General features: G+C 36.6%; 1 protein-coding gene across 3 annotated transcripts in view; it reads right to left on the reverse strand.

The window, feature by feature from the left end:
• The window catches only part of LAMA4 (laminin subunit alpha 4), a 188,198-nt gene that overhangs the window by 128,093 nt on the left and 36,928 nt on the right, over positions 1 to 23,177 (reverse strand). For all 3 annotated transcript variants that reach the window (XM_027848621.1, XM_027848619.1, XM_027848620.1), the window contains one exon: positions 4,775 to 4,876. In XM_027848621.1, coding sequence (XP_027704422.1) covers positions 4,775 to 4,876 — 102 coding nt within the window. The remainder of the gene's footprint in view (positions 1 to 4,774; positions 4,877 to 23,177) is intronic.

Consider the following 23,177-nt stretch of genomic DNA (forward strand, 5'->3'; position numbering starts at 1 on the left):
TGACTATAATTTCACTTGGGAAGAAATATCATTCTTGTTTGTCTAAATTATATCCAGAGTATTGGATGGTTTATTTTTGTTGGATCAGTTACAAAATGGTCTTGTTCCTTTTGAAACTCAATGTGTAAAAATATTTAGGTATATTGAATTGTTTCACTTGGAAAGAGCAAGGTTGAGAGAAAATTAGGAGCAGTTGAGGATAGATGTGCACAATGACTTTTTTTTTGTTTGTTTCGGTATGAAAAGAAGTCAAAATGATTTTTTAAAGGGGAAAGGTGGGTGGGAAATGAAAGACTAGGACTGGGAGCTGTGGAGAAAGCAGTTGCTTTGGAATGCAAAAGTCAAAAATTGGTTCAGTTGAATTTAAGACAGTCATTGGAAACTTTTATGTTTTTATTAAGTTGCAAGAGGCAGCTAGGTGGCACAGTGGATGGAGTGCTGGACCTGGAGTCAGTAAGATTCATCTTCCTGAGTTCAAATCTGGTCTCAGACACTTAATAGTGAGTGATCCTTGGTAAGTCACTTAACTGTTTGCCTCAATTTCCTCATCTGTAAAATGAGCTGGAGAAGTAAATGGCAAACCACTCCAGTATCTTTGCCAAGAAAACCCCAAATGGGGTCATGAAGAGTTGGACTCAACTAAATAACAACAGCAAAAAAGACGCAGCATGGTGCTGGGGATGCTAAGTCTGGAGACCTGGGTTCTAATCTCAGTTCTACCCCTAAGAAGCTGCATTTTGTTGTTGTTGAGCCATGTCCAACTCTTTGTGACCCCATTTGGGATTTTCTTGGCAAAGAAAGCCACTTGGAGTGGTTTGCCATTTCCTTCTTCAGCTCATTTTACAGAAGAGGAACTGAGGCAAATAGGATAAGTGACTTACCCAGGTCACACAGCCAGTAAGTGTCTGAGATTAGATTTAAACTCAGGAAGAGGTATCTTCCTGACTTCAGAACTACCACTCTATCTATTGGGTTACCTAGCTACATGACCTTGGGTAAATCACCTGTACCTTTTAATAATCTCTTAATTAGTCTCTCTACATTTTTCCTGCCTCTCTGATCTCTACCTAGTTTCCATATTGATATTCCTAAAATGCACTTAAGCAGAGCAGGATCTCTACTCAAAATATTTCAAAGACATATTATTGCCTTTGGAAAAAATTACTGACTGAACAAATCACAGGGTCTAAGGGTTGGAAGGTTCTCTAGTCCAACCTACACTTGAACCAGAATTCCCTTTGCAGCATAGTGAGCATAGCTGGAAGTCTCCTGCCACCCCCTGTCTCCTGAGGTAATATAATAAAAATAAGAATAGCTAACATTTATATAGTACCTAAAGGTTTGTAAAATGCTTTGCAAATATTATCTCATTTGATACTCACAACAACCTTGGGAGTTAGGTCCTATTATTAACCCCATTTTACATAGGAAGAAATTGAGGCAGACAGAAGTTAAGTGATTTGCCTAGGGTTACACAGTAGTTATCTAAAATTTTGCTCTTCCTGGCTCCAGATTCAGGGCTCTGTTCACTGTACTACCCAATTGTCTAGGTAGCCAATTCTACTTTGAAAACTCTCATTTTAGGAAGCTTTTCCCTACATAAAGCCTAAATTTGCACATTTTTTGCTGCTTTTACCCATTTCACATTCTTAGCTCTTTGACCAATTTAAATCCTCTTCCATGTGACAGCTTTTCAAATACTTGAAGAAGGTTATTAGAACCCACCTAAAACATATTTTCTCCAGGTCTCCTTTAGCCCTAAAAATATGTCTGTCATTTAAAGTCATTCTAAATCTGTCTCCCACCTACCTTTCCAATCTTATTTTGTGTTAATCCTCTTCCCACACTCTCTATTCCGCTTAGACTGGCTTATTAGCTATTCCCTAAACATGCCATTCTATTTCCTGCCTCCATGGATTTTCATAAATGATGACCTTATTCCTCACTTCAGCCCCATATAATTCTTAGTTTCTTCCAAAATATAACTCTGGGGGCAGCTAGGTGGCTCAGTCAATAGAGCTCTGGCCTTGGAGTCAAGAGGACCTGAGTTCAAATCCAGCCTCAGATACTTAACACTTACTAGCTGTATGACCCTGGGCAAGTCACTTAACCCCGACTGCCTCTCCAAAAAAAAAAAAGGCAAAATATAACTCTGAAATATGTCTCTTACATGAGGCTCTTCTTGATGCCCATAGTCATCAGCACTCTGTCTCTTTCTGTATTTCCATATTCTTTTTATTTATTTTCTTCAGTACTTGTGGTACTTCCTTCCCCACCTCCCCAAGGTAGAATGCAAGCTCACTGAAGGCAAGGACTCTTTGGTTTTGATCTTTACATCTCTAGCACCTAGTCTAATTATTTTATACATAGTAGTCACTTAATGACTATCAATTTTTTTTGGAGGGGTAAGGCAATGGGGTTAAGTGACTTGCCCAGGGTCACAAGCTAGTAATTAATGATTGTAAATTGAATTGAAATGAATTGAATTTTTGTGAGCCCCTGTTTCCCCATCTGTAAAATGGGGCTAGTTTTGTGACCCTGAGCAAGTCACAACATATGCTACAGACTGTGGAGACAAGTATGACGAATAAACCAAATGGTTAGAAACTGGGCTTTATCTAAATTAACAGATACAACACACTGCATGTACTACCTTCACAATTTGTTCATGTGCTCCAAATAAATCCATGTGACTTAGAAACAGTTTTGTTGTTCCCATAAATCATTCTATTTCTTTATTAAACAAACTGGTCATAGCATGCTCTGATATACTCTGTTTTTCCATTCATAAATGCTACATGAGCAGTAAGGTAGGTGAGATGATGGGGCCTTGTCTCTTGGGTATTGACATCTAGGGTTGTGCACAACCTCTGGAGGAGTGGGATGGTGTATGCTATTTCTTGGGTGTCTTCTAGCTTACAGAGTGGTAGAGTGAGTGACCTGGCTCCCTTACTTGGCACTATTCCCAATGTCTGGAAACTCTTCAGTGCAATACCCTGGCCCTTGCACAATGTTGCCTGGTTCCCTTTCCTGGTCCCATTGTCCCATTGTCCCATTGCTATGGTGCAACCCTCCCAGGGATCTTCCTTTTCTTTCTATCACCTCAACACCTGCCCTAGTTCAAATGGGTCTCTCCGTGATATGGGTAGATGTGGGCAATTCTCTTTCTTGGTACAACTTCCTCTCACCTCCATTCCATGGTCTTCCATAATGGAGCCATTATTGCCATGACCCAAATCTCCTTTCCACCTCCCCACCTCCACCCAGTCCCTAGAGCCCTCACCTTTGTCCAAGATGAAATGTTTCTAGGTGTGACTCTACTGCTTTGCCTCTGTTTCTCTGGCTAATGATGATGAGCAAGTGTTAGCTATCAGAAATGAAGGCATGGTACCTAGGAGGTTCCCACTTGCCTTCTGAAACTCTATACAGAAAGTTCAACACTTTAATAGTGATGAAAAGACCCCATCACTTAGGCTAAAGAGAGTCAGCTGTGGTGCAGTGGATGGAGAGTCACCTGGTGCCAGGAAGATTTGAGTTCAAATCTTCCGATACTTTTTGGTTGTGTGATCCTGGGTAAATCACTTAAGTTCTCAGTACTCTAGGCAATTCTTTAAGTCAAGACCTGAAACCTGGGATGGGAAAAAATAAAATTTTTATTTCAACATATCTGATTTCCTTTATAATCCTGTGCAATTTTTTTTTCATGTATCAAGGAGTCCGTGACAGAAGAAAGGTTAAGAATCCCTGCTTTAAAGCCATTAATTTCAAAGCTGGTGCTGGCTTCTATTAGTAGAGGGAGTTTTCTCACCCTGATGCTGCCTATACCATTAAGGCCCCATCCCCATTTATGCTAATACCTTTATCAGAAAGGCAGATGTGTTTCTCATTGCTACCATTAGGCACCTGGAAGGAGGAAGAGTTTTTCTGTGAGCTCACTTGCTATTTTTTCCTGTGGGAGAATATACCTCTCTGTACCCTCTCAGGTTTTCACCTTCCTTGTTTGCCAAGAAAAAAGACTGGGATGCTAAGTCATGCTGTCCGGGAGGTAGAGTTAATGAAATACAAATTATCAAAGTTGTACATTCACTCAAGCATTTCTATGGGGATGATTTTGAAAAAAAAGTTTCTGGTATTAAAATAACAGGAAACCGGAGATGGGAGCATTAAGAAGGGAGAGTAGGTTTTGTCAGCTGCCAATGCCTACACCCCAGCAGAGGACATCCTGAATGTAAGGGTTATTTAAGAAGGTAGGGGGAGGAGAGAAACTCAGTTGATCCAGACTAAACAATGCAAAGACAGAACCACTTTAAGAGACTTTATTATTTTCATTCTCCACAGAAAAGGGAGGACTCTAGTCTGAAAGGATGAACAAATTGGTTTCCTTTATGTGTAATGAATGAGAAAAGTTGTCTGAATCTTTTTCACTTTTACCTCTTCCCAGGGTCAGCTGGGCTTACTTTGGAATAAGCAAAATACTAGTTGTAATTGCACTCCCTTGTAGTGAATACAGTACTCATGTAGGATTTCTGGGGCTGAGGCTCGTAGAGGTTCATGTGTTTTCCTCTAGCAAGGGACCAGTATGTGTGTTCCTCCTCATAGAGCCCAAGTATGCACGGCCAGCTCCATGGGAGGGTTCACAGTTCAGAAGATTTGGTTTCCTCTGATTACCCCTGTTCCAAGTGCATTGATTATTCACCAATAGGGTCCCATTTTCTACTTTCAAAATAAAGAGATTGGATGAACTAGACACAAGATTAAGAGAGCTGCTACTTACCATGCAGATGCCAGAGCCATCCAGACATTCATTTGAATTCCCATTACAGTCACAGGGCAAACATTCTCCAGACACAGAGTGAAAAAATCCCACTCCACAGATCTGAAACACACAAACACACGCAAATTTTTTTTTTTTTAGTTAAAAGGTCAACTTTGGCCCATATTCTGTAAGAGGAAGAAGAGAAACCTTCAAACTGCTTTTACATTTTCTCTAAAACACGCACTCTAATAGGGATCCAGTAGACCCTGTTCTTATGACCTTTTGCCAAAGTTTTCTTTCAGAATTTGTTTTACTCTATCCTTTCCACTGGCAACATGGGATGCCTCATTCTCTCTTTATAAATCTGAGCTAGATTTCTTTTGTTTTCTTTTCTTTTTTATTAAAGTCATAGGATTGTAGATTTGGAGCTAGAAGGGAACATGGAGGCAATTGAGTCCAATCTCTCCATTTTATAGATGAGAAAATTAAGGTTGAGAGGTGTTAAGTTACTTACCCATGGTTACACAGCTACTATATATCTGAGGTAGAGTTTGAACCTAGATCTTCTTGATTCTAAACACATACATACACACATACATATCTGTATGTATGTATGAAATTTATGTGTGTTTATTAAATCTCAGAAGATATATGTATATATACATATACATACACACATACATATATATCTATGGAGAGAGAGAGAGAGAAAGAGAGAGAAAGAGAGGGAGAGAGAGAGAGAGAAAGAGATTTGGTGGACTTTATATATCCGGGATTCTTTAATTTCTCTTGCTATTTTCTTGGCATTTGAAAAAAATTGAAATATATTTAGAACATATGTCTAACATTGGGAAAATCTGCAACAGGCAATAGGCTCCATGGAAGAGTGTATAAGTCACTGTATTTTATTACTTTTTACTTCTTGGAGAGGAAAGACACTTTTATTAAAGTAGGCTCTCATGTTCCCAAAGACATAGATATCTACTCACTGCTCTTTTGGCCAGGTCTGCCCCTAAATCACCCCAGAGAGATAATGCTCCATTTTATTTCCAAAGGTCTACTGAGGAAGAGGGAGATTATGCAGTTTCCCTCTGGAGTTATATTTGGCATATATCCCACTCCTTTCTTTCCCATCTCAGTGACTATGATGTAAACCTATTTCCTCTTGCATTTTCCTCTGTAAAATGAAAAACAACTAGTCACCACGCCTAGGGTGATGACAAGTTTGGGGGCACACCACTGAATCTGGACATGAACAACCTAAAGGAAATCTAATCAAGAGTGATGCACACTCGTAGAATGTAAAAGGTGAAAGAAACCTCAGACATCATTCAGGCCAGCCTCTTTATTTCACAGATAAGAAAACTGGCTTCCTGAAAGGAAAAACCTCCCTGACTTCCATGAAGAAGGGACAAAGGAATTGGCTTTCATATTAATATAAAGGAAGACAAACATTGCACTTATTTTCAGTCTATAAGGAGACATTTTATAATTTATATTGGGGAGCCCATCTCTATTTTTAGTGAGGAGCAACTGAGAGGAAAGCATTTTAAATGGCAGCAGGAGGCATTTAGGTTAGACAAGAGCAAAACCTGAATGACAGTTCCATTCTTATGTATTATGAATGTAACTTGCAGAGTTTCCTTTTATGGCAGTTTTATGAATATAGGTAGTTACAGCCTTGGGTTGACTTGAGCATGCAATTGGAAGTGGCAAGAAGATGAACTAGATTAAGAATTCTTAACCTGCAGTCCCTGAGTTTTTTTTTAAAGATATTTTGATAATTATAGTTCAATATAATTTGTTTCCTTTGTAATCCCTCACCCAAGAAAATAATAATAAAATAATCCTTATTTAATGCATTTAAAAAGATTATTCCAAAAAAAATTCGCCAGACTTCCAAAGGGGTCCATGACACAAAAAAGGTTAAGAACCTCTGGGCTAGATGATCTTTCTATTCCTATGGTTCTATGATGGTGAAAAGCACACAGAAGAGTTTAGTGGCTTTGTTGTTGTTCAATTCTTTGTGACCCCATTTGGGGTTTTCTTGGCGAAGATACTAGAGTGGTTTGCCATTTCCTTCTCATGTTGCAGATGGGGAAACTTAGGCAGAGAGGGTTAAGTGACTTGTCCAAGGTCATACAGCTAGCAAATGTCTGAGGTCAAATTTGAACTCAGAAAGATGAGTCTTCCTGACTCCAGGCTTTAGTGCTCTACACACTGTGCCACCTAGTGGCTGAAGGAGGCTAGGCTAAAACTTCTTATTTATTCTCTTATTTATTTCTGTAGAGTATTTGGCATGGGCCAAAGCTATGTTCTAGGAAGAAGTTGTTGATGAGATGGCACAGCCATTCCATTGCTGACTGAAAGGTAACACCTTCAACCAATCATTCCCACTATGGTACATAAGGAGAGGGAAGGAGTATGAAAGCCTAATGCCACCCTTAAAGCATCTTGACTGTAGGGCCTTCATTAAAGAACCTAAGGAGATTCTAGTTACTAAAGAAGAGTTATTAAAGCCCATTATTACCATTAAGAATGAACTCTTTCACTTTGACTCTAGAAATGTCTGTGTTTTATCATCACTCTTAAAATTCTACATGGAATATCAGAACTAGATTCATTGACCACTTAAAAGGCAGATAAAAGTTAATCTCTCAACTTTTAAAAATAACTTCCTCTCTTATAAGATCTAAGATCTAATTTTCCTTACAGATCTGCAAAATATATATGTTCCTCTGAAGAATAAATTAGTGATGGTCCACTTAATTCCAGGATACTCTCCTGATTGCATTCAATGAATGGTGCACATATGTGTGCAACTGATGAAACTCAAGATCAACTACACTGAATGCCTTTCAGCAGGGAAGACCATTGCATGGGCATCTGGTTGTAGGGAAATTAGTTGTGAGGAAGGAGGAGCAGAAACTAAAATCCTATCAATGAGCTTGGTGGCATTGGAATTTTCCTGAGTTACTTACGGAGCCCATCTTTTGCATATATGGATGGCCCTTGATTTGTTATTAGGTAGAAATAGGAACATATTTATAACTCTACTACTTGTGGTTGGGGATATGCAAGAAGACAGTTTAATTATAGCTGTACATCAGTCAATTATTCAATCAACCTACCAATGAGTATGTATGGGACACTTATTTGTCCTTTGTTTTGGAAAAGAAACAATGACATCATAAGGTGATGTCTTGACTTGTGTGTGATTGGATATTTATAGATCACTACTTACTCTATGACCATTTTGGATCCACATGCTATATAAAGAGTAAGATGTCAAGTAGTTTAACTCCTCACATCTGTCCCCCTTCAAATATTTCAATCACTTCCTCTAGACAACTCCATCAAATCCGACACCCACTAAATCAACACAACATACACAGAAAGACTCTGGAGGAAATCAGGATTGTGGGTGGAATGTGCAGGATGCCTCTTTCATTCTGCTATTATATTCCAAGAGCACTTTTTGGAGGAGCAGGTAAGGGGAAGGGGATTAGTTGTTTGCTACTGCACTACTGGAAAAAAAAAGAGCTTCCCCTCTAGTTTCTACATATCAGAATTGGGAATTCAGCAGCATTTTCCCATAAGAAAATGCCATTCAAGAAAACCAATCTGTATGTTTTATCTTACACATTGTTATATTTTGATTTGTTATAATTTGATATAATTTGATTTGACCTATGCTAACCATTTGCAATCTATTCTCAACCAAGGATCTTAAAATAGTTCTGGGGTATTGACTTTCTTTTGTTTTATTTTAAAAAAATTATTGCTATCTTTTGTTTTTGCATTGCCTTTATTTTCAGATATATTCTACTTTCATCCCTCCCCAGAGACAGCCTTCTTTAACAAAGAATAATAAAAGAATGAGAGGGGAAAAAGCAGCTCAGTAAAATTAAGTCACATATCCACCATATTGGATCGTTCCCCACTTTTTCAAAGAAAGAAGATTCTTTTTCCCGCTCTTTCTTTGAGTCCAAGGTTTATCATTATAATTACATAGTGTTAAGGGTTTTTTTGTTTGTTTGTTACTGTTGCCCTTTCCTTTACATTGTTATAGTTATTATGTATTTTCCCCTTGATTTACTTATTTTTATCAGTTCATATGCATCTCCTCAAGCTTAATTGTCTTCCTTGTAGTCATTACTTCTTATGACACTATAATTCCATATGTCCATGAGGACACGTATTCATGTCCTGAATTTACCCATTTCTTAAATGATGAGTGCAGGCCATATTGTCTTTACTCCAGCCCTCCTCCTCCCACTGGAACTGAGATTCCCAATCAGTCCCAGGCCTACCATGCCACTTGCCTACCATCTCCACCTTGTGCCACCTACCCTTACCCCTTACCCTTTTACAACTCTAACAACTTCCCTCTATGTGTTGTTTTCCTATATTAGAGTGCAAGTTCCTTGAGGGCAAGCACTGTCTTGCTTGTTTATTTTTAATTCCCAGCTGTTAGTACAATCTCTGTCACATAGCAAATGCTTAATACATGCTTTTTTCCTTCATCTATTCAGATGAGGGGGTTGGGTTAGATGTCTTCTGAAGTTCCTTCCTACACTAAATCTATCATCCCTTATAACAGATTTTGTTTAGTTATTTCCTAATTAATGGACATTCACTTTTCCCCCTCAGTTCTTTGCTACTTCAGAAGTGCTGCTATAAATATTTTGGTGCATATGGGACCTTTCTTTTTATCTTTGATCTCCCTGGAGCATATGGTTAGTAGTGGAATCTCTAGGTCAAAATATATAGACATTTTAATCACTTTGTTAGCATAACTATAAATTGCTTTCTAAAATGGTTGGACCACTGACTCAACCATCTTAATTTATTACAGGGTTAGTAAATAAGGTTTGTGGAATTTGGCTTTTGCTTAGCATTTCTTATTTTACTTTTCTGGGTTGCTGAGGCTATTTCACATCTTTGTCTTGGCTACAGAAATACTTTTAACTAACTAAATTAATTTGTAAATGACATCAAATCATACAAATTTGTAAGCTGTCTGTGGGACACTGATGGCCCAGAAATTGATGTTTTATTCTCCTAAAATTTGTTTTGGCACCTCCATTTGAACATTGTATATTAGCTGAGATAATTTCACCCCACATGAAAGACTTCCTGTCCAAGCCTTGGGAGTGCCAGTGATTCTTCCATTAAAAAAATGTCTTCAGGCAACAATAATCATAGCCACAACTATTTAACTTTTAGAGTTAATTGTGAAAGTAACAATCATAGTTAGCTATTATGCTAATACTAGAACCTAAAGCAATTATTCCTTGCTCTGAGTGTACTCAACTTGGCCATGTTGACTCTAGGCTTACTAAAAACAAAACAGAACAAAAAACCTTTGCAAATTTAAGATTAAAAGAGAACTCCCAGAGAACCTCACCTTTTAAGAAAGAGTACAACTCACTCTGGTCTATCAAAAAAGCCTGGTAACTGTGAGATTGGGATTGACAATCAGGCCACATCAACTCATTCATCTTTCTATAAAAAGCATGGAAGGATTGTAATCTACTTTTATAAAGGTAGTAGCCACGCTGATGCAGTCCCCAAATCTTGAAATGACAATAGTTATTTAGCATATGTACTATATATATGTGTGTGTTATTTGTATGTATATTTGTGTTACACATAATGCATATATACATATGCATACATGTATGTGCTTATACACACGTATGTTTATTTATATATATAAATACATGATAAATGCACAACACACATATACACATATTTATATGCACACATATATACTTTTGGGTGATAGTGTCACAGATTTTGAATGGAAACTATCTTTGAAAGTCATTTTGTCCAATGTTTTCATTTTACAGAAGAGGAAACTGAAATCCAGTCAAGTAAAGATACTTAGTCAAGGTCAAACAGGTAGTAAATGTTAGTATTAGGATTTGAACACTCTCTGACTGACTCCTCATCCAGCAGTCTATGGGAGGCAACATTATAATGTATTTAGTTATGTGTAGTCAGAGGCCTGGGACTCACAGAATCATAGGTTAAGAGTTAAAAGGGCATCTAGAGATTATCTACAGGTCATTTAATCCAACTCCCTGATTTTACAGATGAGTATGTTGAGGCCTTGGGAAATTAAGTGACTTGTCCAATTTTACCCAGGGAGTAAATGTCAGAGAGAAAATTTCAATCCAGATCCTCTAATTTCAGAGTATCTTTTTACTGTGCCACCCTGCTAGGAAGAAATGCTTTAAGAAAATTCATTTACACAGTCACAGCAATATTATAAAATGATTGATTGTGAAAGACTTAGTTATTCTGATCAAGACAATGATCTAAGAAAATTCCAGAGGACCCATGATGAAAAATGCCAAGAGATAGATAGATAGATCGATAGAGAGAGAGAGAGAGAGAGAGAGATCGATCAATCTGATGATGAGCTCTGAGTGCAGATTGAAGCATACTTTTTCATTTTATTTTTCTTGTTTTTTTCTGTGTTTTCTTTTGCAACATGACTAATATGGAAATATGTTTTGCATGACTTCATATGTGTAACTGATATATTGCTTGACTTCTCAAGGGATGGGGAGGGAGAGAATATGGAATTCAAAATAAAAAAATAATTTTAAGATTTTTTATAAATGTAATTGGGAAATATTTAATGAAATATAAATGTATATGTATACATATACATACACACACACATATATATGTATATATGAGAAAACACACTGTTTTCAGCATTACTCGGTGAAGGAGGAAGTGGAAAATATTTTTATGGCCCTTCACAAATGAAAAAGGGAGGCTCTAAGGGTTAAGTGATTTGCCCAGGGTTGTGTAATTAGCATCTGAAGTGTGGTTTCAAATGCAGGTCTCTCATGTGTAGTAGCGCTCTCTCCTTCGCACTTTTTTATTCTTATTCCAGATGTGAGAGTTCATTGGCAAGAGGACCTTGCTCTTCCAGTGCAGAATAGCCTGTATTCTGCATTTTTTTTTAATGATCTTAGAGAGATACTTGGGACACAGAAGAATTAACTTGTTCAGGATCGCATAGCCATCCTGGGTCAGAGAAGTGACTTGAACCCAAGTTATTTTACCTCTGGGGCCAGCTCTTTATCCACAATGTCACGCTGCCTCTCAGTTAACAGATTTAGTTATTGGTAGGAAGAGCCTGAAATGGTGATCCAAACCAAGTTTTATAAACTATTCTCTCCTTGTTCATCTAGAATTTAAAAAGACTAAATTAGACATCAAGGAAAATCTTCAGATAAAAATGATTCTACTTTGTCTTATTCGAGGTAACGAGCCACCAATTCTTGCATTTTTCATCTACGGCCAGCATATGAATTCAGTAGAAAAAAATCAGTAATGAAGTGAGTCCCTGCATGCTGTGGTTTCAGTTGGCTAGATGTTAAGTTCTCTTGGCTGATTTATTTGAAATCTGGAGAGAATTATCCATGTATATCCTCCACTCCAGTTCTTGCTTGCATAATTACAAATTTCCAAATTTTCAAAGGGGTGAGGCTTTAGAGGCCAAAAGAAATTTCACCATTGCTTGACTGATTTTTCTTCCTGCAGCTAGGAGAGCTGTTTCAAATTCTTCAACAGTTTATCCAGTTCAAAGGCGTCCTCCTCCCTTGAGTCACACTCACACGCTCCATGATGTATTTCTATTCCGGGAATGTCTCAGGTTTCACTTATTCATTCAACAATCACTTGTTGGTTGCGTACTTTGTATTAAGTGGTGTGTGTGTGTGTGTGTGTGTGTGTGTGTGTGTGTGTGTACACTATCAAGGGTGTGATGAGCAAGCTCAAACCAATTCTTAAATTTTCTGGGTAAGCATTGATAGCTTGGAAATCAGCAAATGCTACAAATCAGAACATGATTGATTGTTTTCTTGGTTGTCTGGACTTAAGAAAGTGATGGAGAAAATGTCAATAATGCAAATTAAATTTAAAAGTTTGTCACTTGTATATTTCCTCCCCCAGAGAGCCAATTGTTAAACATTTTACCATCAAATCACTGAGTATGTAAAGTTTCTCTAAGACATGTCAGTGGGGTAGGGGCATAGGACAAACAAAGATATTAAGCAACATTACAAGATAAATGCATTGAAGTTGCGAAACAAAGAGTTGTGATAGGTGTGAGGGGGAGCCATTAAGAAGGATCAGTGATAGGTTTTATCAAAATGTAGTTACTCTGTTTATCTCTTATAATTAAATTTATTTTAGCCTTAACTTTGAGATCATAATGGTTACCCCTTGCCTTTTTTTACATCAGATGAAGCATAATAAATTCTACTCCAATCCTCCATTTTAACAGTGTGTATCTCCAAAAAATGGGGTACAAAAGGAAGAACTGATACAGAAGGAGCAGTTGGGAATGGAGGACTCTAGTGCTGGAACCTTATTCTCATCAGATTTTGGTTAAAGAGAAAATAACATACATATCTAAAAGGGCATAAAAATCTAACCTTTTAAAGAAATAAGACTAGGAGACAAGATAAAGGAAGTACTTTTAGAAGGTTGTGTAGATTAAGATTTAGGAGAATAGGAGGAGAGGATAAGGGAGTGACTTTCAGAGAGGTGGGTAGTAGATTAAGGAGAATAACTTTATTACATATTTAAAAGGAATAGCAAGTAGTATATAACAGATTTTCAGTTTTATATGTAATCATCTTTTTTCTATTCTACTATGTTATGGAAATGCTTATTTTATTTCTTAAGTTCAGAATAAAATAAACAATTTTTTTTAAAAAAAGAAGGCTCAGTGAGAACTTCATGGAGGAAGAAGCATTTAATTGGTAGGAATTCAACAAGTGAAGAGGACATTTCAGGCAAAGGGAATAGTATGAGCAAAGAAACAAATGGACGATTTCAAAGAATGTTCAGAAAATAAAAAGTGATCTATATTGTCTCAGTAATAGAAGATCGCAGAAATAATAGGAAATAAGATTGGTATGGGAGAGTGCTGGGAGAGGTTCTTGTATGCCAAAGAAGCATGGAAGATTTATCTATTTATTTATCATCTATCTATCCATACATTTATTTATCTACTCATCCATTCATCTGTCACTTATTTATTTGTTTGTTTATTTATCCACCCAATTGTTTATTTATTAGTTCATCTATTAATTTAATTATTCATTCATTTATTTTCCATTCATCTATGTATTTACTTATTTATTCATCCATCCATTTATTTACCTGTTTATCACTTGTTTATTAATGATGAATTAATATTGCAGAAGAGTGATATGGCCAGAAGTTTGATGAAATAGACTATACTGGCAATGAAATGATTGGAATGAGGACAAAGTGGAATCAGGAAGACTCGTAAGGAGACTATCTCAACTATTGCTGAGATGGGACCAGATGGAACTAGTGATTATCTAACCAGATAATTACCTCTAGGAAGACAGAAGAAGGGATGATTTAGAGATAAGCTCAAGGCTTTGGACATGGGGGAGTAGTTTCCACAGACAGAAAATAGTGAAATCAGAATAAGAAGCAAATTTAGCAGGGGAGATTATAAGCTTGATTCTGGACATGTTAAATTTGAGGTTGCAGTGTTGCCTAGTAGATATAGAGCTAGGCTTAAGACTCTGAGTTCGTGTCCTACCTCTGAAATACATTGGCTGTGTGACCCTGTGTGACCCTGTGTGACCCTCATGGAGTCTCTGAGTGCTCTAGGAAATTCTATAAGACTATAAGTTGTAGAGAATGTGCAGACCTGTGTTGGTAGGAGTTCACTATAACAATGAAATCATGAATCAAGTTCTTATTCTTATCCTAAGTGTGAGGTGATGATGGGACTAGACATTGCTCTGAATATATCTAGAAATGCTGGTCTTGAGTGGAGAAGTAAGGGTAGGATTGAGGGGCAGCTCTGATAGTGGGGTTTTTCTTCCTCTTTCTTTCTCGTATGTATTCGTGCATTGGTTTAGAACAGGCTCTGCAAATTAATAGGAAAAGGATCATTTGCCTTTGAATCAGTAAACGGACCCACCTTTGGAAGTTGTACACTGGGTTCCCAAGGTCTGCCTTGTCTAAAAAAGCAAGATCTTGGGAAGTGACTAACATAACCTTGACCTTGACAATGGATTAAACTCTTGCTCATTATTTCCTCAACTTCCTTGTTATTCAACTAATACAGGGTTAGTCATAATGTAAATTAACAAAATAGATTTTCCCAACACTTAGTCATTTTTTTCTTTCGCCACATCACAGTTGGTACAGAATTTAGCAGCTAAATGTTTCCATCAACAAAGTCTTTTATGAATTTGTCTTAGGAACATATTAAAGGAGAAGGAGTGAGGTACAGTAGAAAGAACACTAATTTTGGAGTCAGAAGACTTGGGTTCAAATCCTGGCTCTTTTGTATATCTGCATAATGTTGGCATATTATGTCATCTCTCTGGGCCTCAGTTTCCTCATCTATGAGATGAGAGGAGCAGAATAGATGACCTCTGAGGTCCCTTCCTGGGGGCAGCTAGATGGCATAGTGGGTAGAGCACTGAGCCTAGATTCAGGAAGACTCATTTTTGTGAGTTCAAATCTGACCTCAGACACTTACTAGCTGGGTGATGCTGGGCAAGTTTCTTAACTCTGTTTGTCTCAGTTTCCTCCCTTATTAAATGAGCTGGAGAAGGAGATGGTAAACCACTCCAATGTCTTTGCCAAGAAAATCCCAAATGGGGCCACAAAAAGTCAGTCATGACTGAAATGACTAAACAACAAGAGGTCCCTTCCAGTTCTAAATCTATAAACTTAAAATATTTTATATAAAAGCTTTTTACAAATTAAGATACCATATAAACCTTAGTTATTTTATTCAACTCAATGAGTATTGGTTGAATACATTCTATATGCTTAGCATCAAGTCTTTGGAAGAGATTTCAAAGATTATTTGATACAAAATCTTCCTTTAAAATAATAAAAACTGATGCTCAGGGATGTTGAATAACATGCCTAAAGTCATACATTGAGTTAGTGGTACAGACAGAATTCAAATTCATCTTCTCCTGTCCATGTACCACACTGATTATCATTTTATTCTACTTCATTTTACAAGCTGGAAAACTTTAATGAAGAACTGGTGTTTACTTCCTGGGCACACAAAATTAGGTGTATCTGGAAATAAGGCAGGAGATAAAAATAGTTCAAATTGTGCTCAAAAACATTATTTTTCTATTAGTTGTGGAGATAAAATTTCAAGATCAAAATAGTGTAGTTTTCTCACTTCAGTTTTTTATTAGTCTATAGCATTTTCCAACATAGGTAACAGTAACATTGATGGAACAATTGATATAGAACCTTTCCCCCTCCTGAACCCTGTAGGGTCAGCCTTCCATCCTGGAAGCATGTTCAGAATGGGATACATCCTATGTCAACCTACTCCTAATTCTAAATTACAGGTGAATTTAGGAATAATCTCAGTTCGTCAAAGATCAAAATAAATTAAGCAGGATGAGGTTTGTGTGGGAGTGGGGTGGGGATTAAGTTGTAAGAGGAAAAGGAATAAAAATATTTCAGCATTTTTATAGCACTTACTACTTGCCAGGTATTATGCTAAGTGCTTTACATTTATGCTCATATTTGATCCTCACAATAACCCTGGGTAGTAGGTACTATTATCCCCATTTTACAGATTAGGAAACTGAGGTTAAGTGACTTGCCCAGGGTCACACAGCTAGTATGAATCTGAGGCTAGATTTGTACAAAAGACTTTCTGACTCCAGGCCTGGTGCTCTATTCACTGTGCCACCTAGCTACCCCTAGTGCACTGGGTAGGCTCAAGGAGGATATACAAAAAGTTTAAGACAGACCCTGACTTCAAATACCTTACAAATGATTTTTGGAAAAAACATACATACATGAAAATGTAAATGGCAATAAACTCAACAATAGCACATATGTTATAAGGTAATATACAATTAGTTGCTAGATGTAAAGGATATTTTCAGGTCTATAGAGATAGCAAAGAAGTCTTAGAAATCTCTGGGTAACTATAAAGGGTGGTGTTTGCTCAAACACAGCAGGAGTGAATTTTAGGAAATTCTCTATGCAGAGTTCAGGGTGGTTACTGAATTAGGGTTATAGTAACCATGAAAAGTGTTCTTTTTAAAATGTTCTTAAAGAGGGGAAGAAGGGTGGTAGGGCACCTGAAACCTATACAGAAAGTTATTTCTAATTCCTCAGGAACCAGGGAAGCTAAGAGAAAACTCTGGTATTGGATCGGAATGTACATGTTAGGGTAAACTAACAAAGGAAAGATGAATTGGCTGACTTGGAGGTAAAAAAAGGATTGGAAAGAGGACAGGCTGAGCTTAGAATTCTTTAACTTAATGAATCTGTTCCCCTAAGGAAAATATGAATAAATAATTCTAAAAAAGAACAATTACAAAATATTAACAATCATATGAAAGATTGCTCAAAATCACTAATAATAACAAGAGAAACACAAATCAGAACAACTCTGAGGTTTCACCTTTCAACTTCCAAATTGGTAAAAACAACTAGAGATGGTCAACGTTGGAGGGGTGTGGAAAGATAGGCACACTGATGCAGTGTTGGTAGAGCTATGAGTTGTTTCAACCATTCTGGAAAGCAATTTTGAATTACGCTAAGAAAGTAACTAAAATGTCCATATGCTTCAATTCAGAAAGCCTATTCCATGGCATATAGCCTAAAGAAGTCAGTGATAAAAAAATATACAGAATTTTAAAGAATTAGAATACAAGTGGATGGCCAGTGATTGAGGAATGGCTGAACAAAATCGGGCACGTAAATGTAGGATTAGGTTAATATTAGGGATAGTGATTTCATTGCTATAGGATCTCTGTATACCAGTATGGGTCAGAATCTTCTCTTCAATTTACAATCTTAGCTGCCTAGAGCACTGAAAGGTTAAGGAACTTGTCTAGTAATGTAACAGAATATTGCCATGGAAGAAACAATTTATATGATGAGTATAGAGAAGCAATGTAACACAGAACTGATAGAAAGTGAAATAAACAGAGCCAGGGAAATAATATATACTGTATGTGTCCTACAAAAATGTGAATGGAAGAGTAATAACAACAAAGCAATAAAAACTGAATGCTACAAAATTATAATGACAAAGTTTAGTCCCAGAAAAGAGATATAAAAGTGCAACGCCCCCCTCCCTTTTTATAGAGGTGGGGAATTATGGGCATCAAACACTGAATATCACATTGGATTTGGTTAATGTGTTGATTTGCTTTGTTGAATTGCTTATTTCTCCTCTTTAGTCTTTGTTATAAGGGAAAGATCTCTGAAAGTGGAAGTGTGCAGGGGTATATTGGGGAATGTAGGGGATGGAAAACAAAGGACATTAATAAATTTATCAATAAAAAATTTAAAATTTTAATAAATTTGAATATAGTTTATTCCCTGAAAATTTTCTCACATTGTAGAAAAATAATTTATATACTTTAAGTAGCAGACTGCTGTGAAAATGGGGGTGGGTGGGTGCGTGGAGAAGGACACTGTTGGATAATAGGCTATAGAACTAGAATCTACCTTGCAGTCCAAATCTGTCATTTTGTAGAGGATGTTAAGACCTGCAGTGATGGTGACCTGTTTATTTACATTGCTATCAAGTATCAGAGCTGGGATTGAAACCAAAATTCTTTGACTCCAAATGCTCTTCCTACCACATCACACATGCTAAATTAAAGGTTAAGAATATTAGAGATGCTGTCTTTGGTAGGGAAATTCTTTCTTCCTTTGGGTATGGTGATAACGGAAAGTTACATAAACAATGATCATACACTATTGAGGGAGACTTTCATGTTAGGATTAACTTGGTACTATTTCATCATATATCGAGGCCAATTGACCTAGATCTAGGAGATCCAAACCAGTTCTGATCAATCCGGAGTACTCTCTTGAGACCAAATGACTCCCTGTGCTTCCATGGAGTAGCAGGCTTGAATTTGTACTGGATGTTGGGTGTGTTGGGAATGTTGGTTGTCCCCACATTCACCTCCTCTCTTTTTCTAATCTTTGGTCAAGAGATCCCTCACATTTCAGGGTTGCATTTTCAATTTTTCAAAGTATAATTTTGAAAATAAATTTATTTCACAACCATAATAGTTTCATGTACTGTACTAAAAGCACAGGTCAGATTTTAATATAAAAGGGTCATTCTTGACAATAATGACTTCAATATCTTGAAGTCAGAGTGATTATAGAATTTGTTTCTTCAGTTGTATTTTATTTATGTCCGACTCTTCATGACCCTATTTGGGGTTTTCTTGGCAAAAACGCTGGAGTGGTTTGCCATTTCCTTCTTCAGCTCATTTTACACGTGAGGACACTGAGGCAAACAGGGTTAAGAGACTTGCCCAGGGTCACATAGCTAGTAAGTGTCTGAGGCCAGATAAATTTTCCTTACTCTTGTCCCTGTACCCTTTGCACTGAGTCACCTAGCTGCCTTGTTACTGAATAAGTGAGCCTGAAACAAGGTTGGAGCTTCAAATTTACTTGCAGTCAGACTTCCATCCTAGGATCACAGATCTAGAAATGGAATGGACCTTGGAGGTCATCTAACCTAACACCCTCATTTTACACATAAGGAAACTAAGGCCCAGAGAAATTAAATTGAAATAGGTGGTAATTGGTACAGTCAAAATTTGATCTCAAGTTCCCTAACTCTAAGTGTAGCCTTCCAAGTTCAGTGCATTTTCCACTTCCATTTTCCACTGCATTTTCCAGTGCATAATCCTTCTTTACAGCTCTAAGTCTAGGCTCAGGTGATCAGCATCTCCTTACTTTTTTCTGTCCTTGGTTCTTTCCAAAATCCTGAATTTCCTCATCTTTCTCAGTTGTAATGCCTCACAAACTTGATAAACCAACATAACTCTGTCTCTTCCCTCTTTTTTAATCTTACCAAACTTTACTCACATTTTATGCAATTTTTCATTATCTCTAGTGATCTTTCTAGTTCTTTTGAAGTAAAAAAGGTCACATTGTGGCAGTAATTACTTTAAAATTAATTCTTCAGTGACTGGACAGTTAGATATTTAAGTAGTCTCATTAGGGGACATTTAGTAATTAGAAAGTAGCCTAGAAGAAAATGTCTTTTATAAGACCTATATTTTTGGGTGAAAATTATAGCTGACCTTCTAGTTGTCATTTTATGGCTTACAAAGAAATTTTTGTTCATTGATATGAAAGATAGAACATTTGAAATAATCCATCTGGTAGTAGAATTAGTTTATTTTTAGATTTATTTTAGAATGTTTCTGAAAACTGAGAAAAAAACACCAACAGAACAGATTATATAATCAAGACACAGAAGCAATTGGACACAAAAGCCCAATATTTGATAAATCCAAGCACATAATTCTTTGGGAAAAGGACTCTATTGGATAAGAAAGCAGTTTGCAGTTTGGCAGGAAGTAAATTTAGACCAACAACCTGTTCCATATACCATAATAAGTTTGAAATGTGTACTTAATTTAAATATATGTTCACATAAAAAAGCAGATAACGTTCATATCTGTGATTGAGGGAGAATTTCAAAACAAAAAGGTATAGAGGTTATCATAAAATATAAAATAGACAATTTCAATTGCATAAAACAAAAAAACAATTTTGCATGAGCAAAATTAATGTATCTAGAATAAGAAGATTAAACTGTTGAGAGGGAAATATCTTTGTATGTAATATGTCATAAAAGTCGGATATCCAAGAACTATATAGGATTAATATAAATGTGTAAGGCCAAAAGCTAGTCTCTAGTAGATAGGGGAACAGAGGATAAGAATAAATAAATTTCAAAGGAAGAAATGCAAACTATTACAACTACATGGAAAACAATGCTCCACTAGTAATTATAGCCATGCAAATTCAAATAACTGAAGTTTTACCTCATGCTCATCAAATTGGAAAAAATGATAAGACATGTAAGTAATCAGCGTGGAAAGGTCTATGGGAAGAAAGAAACACTTTCTCCAGGGGCAGCTAGGTGGCACAGTGGATAGAGTACCGGCTCTGGATTCAGGAGGACCCGAGTTCAAATCTGACCTCAGACACACGACACTTACTAGCTGTGTGAACCTGGGCAAGTCACTTAACCCCCATTGCCCAACCAAAAACCAAAAAAAAACCCCCCAAAACCCCCAAAAAAACAAAAGAAAAGAAAAGAAAAGAAAAGAAACACTTTCTCCTATAGCCAAAATACAGGGAATGAATCAATTTGTGGAAATGTAACCTGGCAAATGCTTCTTTAGCTGCTGCAGCACACATCTTAATAACAGTGGCTACTTGGAAATCAAGGTTTCTCAGCATTAAAATCCTTGGCCCTTTCAAATGATTCATCATCAGAAATGGATTTTGTTTCATTAGTGTAAAAAAACATTTAAGATGATACATTACTATTGGCTTTGCTGCTGTACAGTAAAGATCACTGGGCCTTTCCATTTGAACTAGCAGTTATATGTGTTATCTTGCCCATTAGAGTGTGAGCTCTTTGAAGGCAGGGAGTGATATACTTTTCTATTTCTATCCCCAACATGGATCATCATGCTTTGCAGATAATATGCACTTAATAAATGCTTTTTTATTTATTTATTTATGACACATTTGATGGAGCCTTAGACATAGAGTCAGGAAGACCTCAAATGTGACCTCAGACACTAACTGTATGAGCCTATGCAAGTCACTTAAACTCTGTCTCAGTTTCCTCAAATGTCAAAGGAGATCTAACAGTAGAATCTACCTCCCAGGATTCCTGTGAAGATCAAATGAAATAATATTTATAAAGTGCTTAGTATAATGCCTGAAACATAATAGGTGATTAATAAATTCTTGTTTCATTCCCTTCCCCCACTTTCCTTCTTGCTTCTGACACATACTGAGTGAGTGTGGACTTGTTACTGAAACTTGTAGTGCCCAAGATACTTTGAACCTATAAATAAGCTATTACACTTATGTATTGTGCGTTATCTAAAGTGCTTATTGACATATATCAGACTTTATATTTTAGGGACAATTTTACTGTGATTTGTAATATTCTGAGAGAAGTGGCATCATTTTCCTTCTTCAGTTGATGGAGTAATTTTGAAAATAGTATAATATAATATTGTATAATATAATATAATATAGTATATAATATAGTACAATATAGCATAATATAATGTGATATACAATACAATACAATACAATACAAAATGATATGATATGATATACAAATGGAGATGGATTTGCATTCAAGGTTTGGGAGTCCCTTACCCGATTGTTTTGACAGATGTCTCCTCATAAACACAAAAGTTTCAAAACAGTCCAATTATGTGAATTCCACTGGTAGAAAGTTTTCTCTCAAATATTTTCCATTTTTCTTGCCCTTCCACAAGTCTACAAATATTTTTAAATTAATATGCCTATTTAAATAGCTAGCTTTCCCTACACACTTTCACTTTTTGGAATCCCTGGTTTTCTTCAACACTCAGTTCAAGCATTGTCTTCTATATTCTGCCTTTCCTATTGACTCCAGCCTTTCTCCCCAAACTATCTTAAATTCATTTTGTATACATTTGTATATGCACATACTGTCTCCCCTGTTAGAAGAAAGTTCTGGGAGGGCAGAGATTGGTTCAAATTTGTCTTTGTAGCCTAAGTCTTTAGCATAGTGGTTGGTGGTTAGTAGACACTTAAGCATTTGTTGATTAATTTACAATTATGGGTGAGAGGCAGCCAGAAGGTGAAGTGAATAGAGAAAGCTTGGTCTAGGGTCCTGAAGACCAGAGTCCAAATCAGGCCTCAGATACTTGCTAGCTGTGTGACCCTGGGCAATTTACTTTAATCTCTATCTGCCTCATTTTCCTTAACTATAAAATGAGAATAATTATAGAACTCTACCTTGAACAGTTGTTGTCAGGCTCAAATGAAATAACATTTGTAAAGTGCTTACCACAGTGCCTAGATAGAACCTAATAGATGCATAAGAAATTCTTGTTCTCTTCCTCCCTCCTTTCCCATTAGAAACTTTTCCTTTGTACTAATTGCTATGGTGGGCAAACTTACAGAGAATTAATCAGTTTACAGATTCAAAATGAGTTTTAACATGAGGTATACTATGCATTCCCAGTTCTTTCAGCCAATCATCATATGTTATACCATACTTACTGATCTCCTTCATACAAATCTGTATACTTGCAGTCACCCACAGACTCTGAACTTACTAGCCCTGGTCTTGTATTTGATGGAGATGCATATACACACATACATACATACATACACACGCATATACATATATATGTATATATATATAAACCATCTGTTCTTTATATGTAATGGTTGAATATGTTGTTCTCCGATCTATATATAGCATGTATACACAGTATGCATGCATTATTGATGTCAGTGTCATCTTTTGTACAAGGTATGTTTCCAGTGAAGC

Source organism: Vombatus ursinus, unplaced genomic scaffold (genome assembly GCF_900497805.2).
Source record: "Vombatus ursinus unplaced genomic scaffold, bare-nosed wombat genome assembly UNPS02006779.1, whole genome shotgun sequence".
NCBI classification, from domain to species: domain Eukaryota; kingdom Metazoa; phylum Chordata; class Mammalia; order Diprotodontia; family Vombatidae; genus Vombatus; species Vombatus ursinus.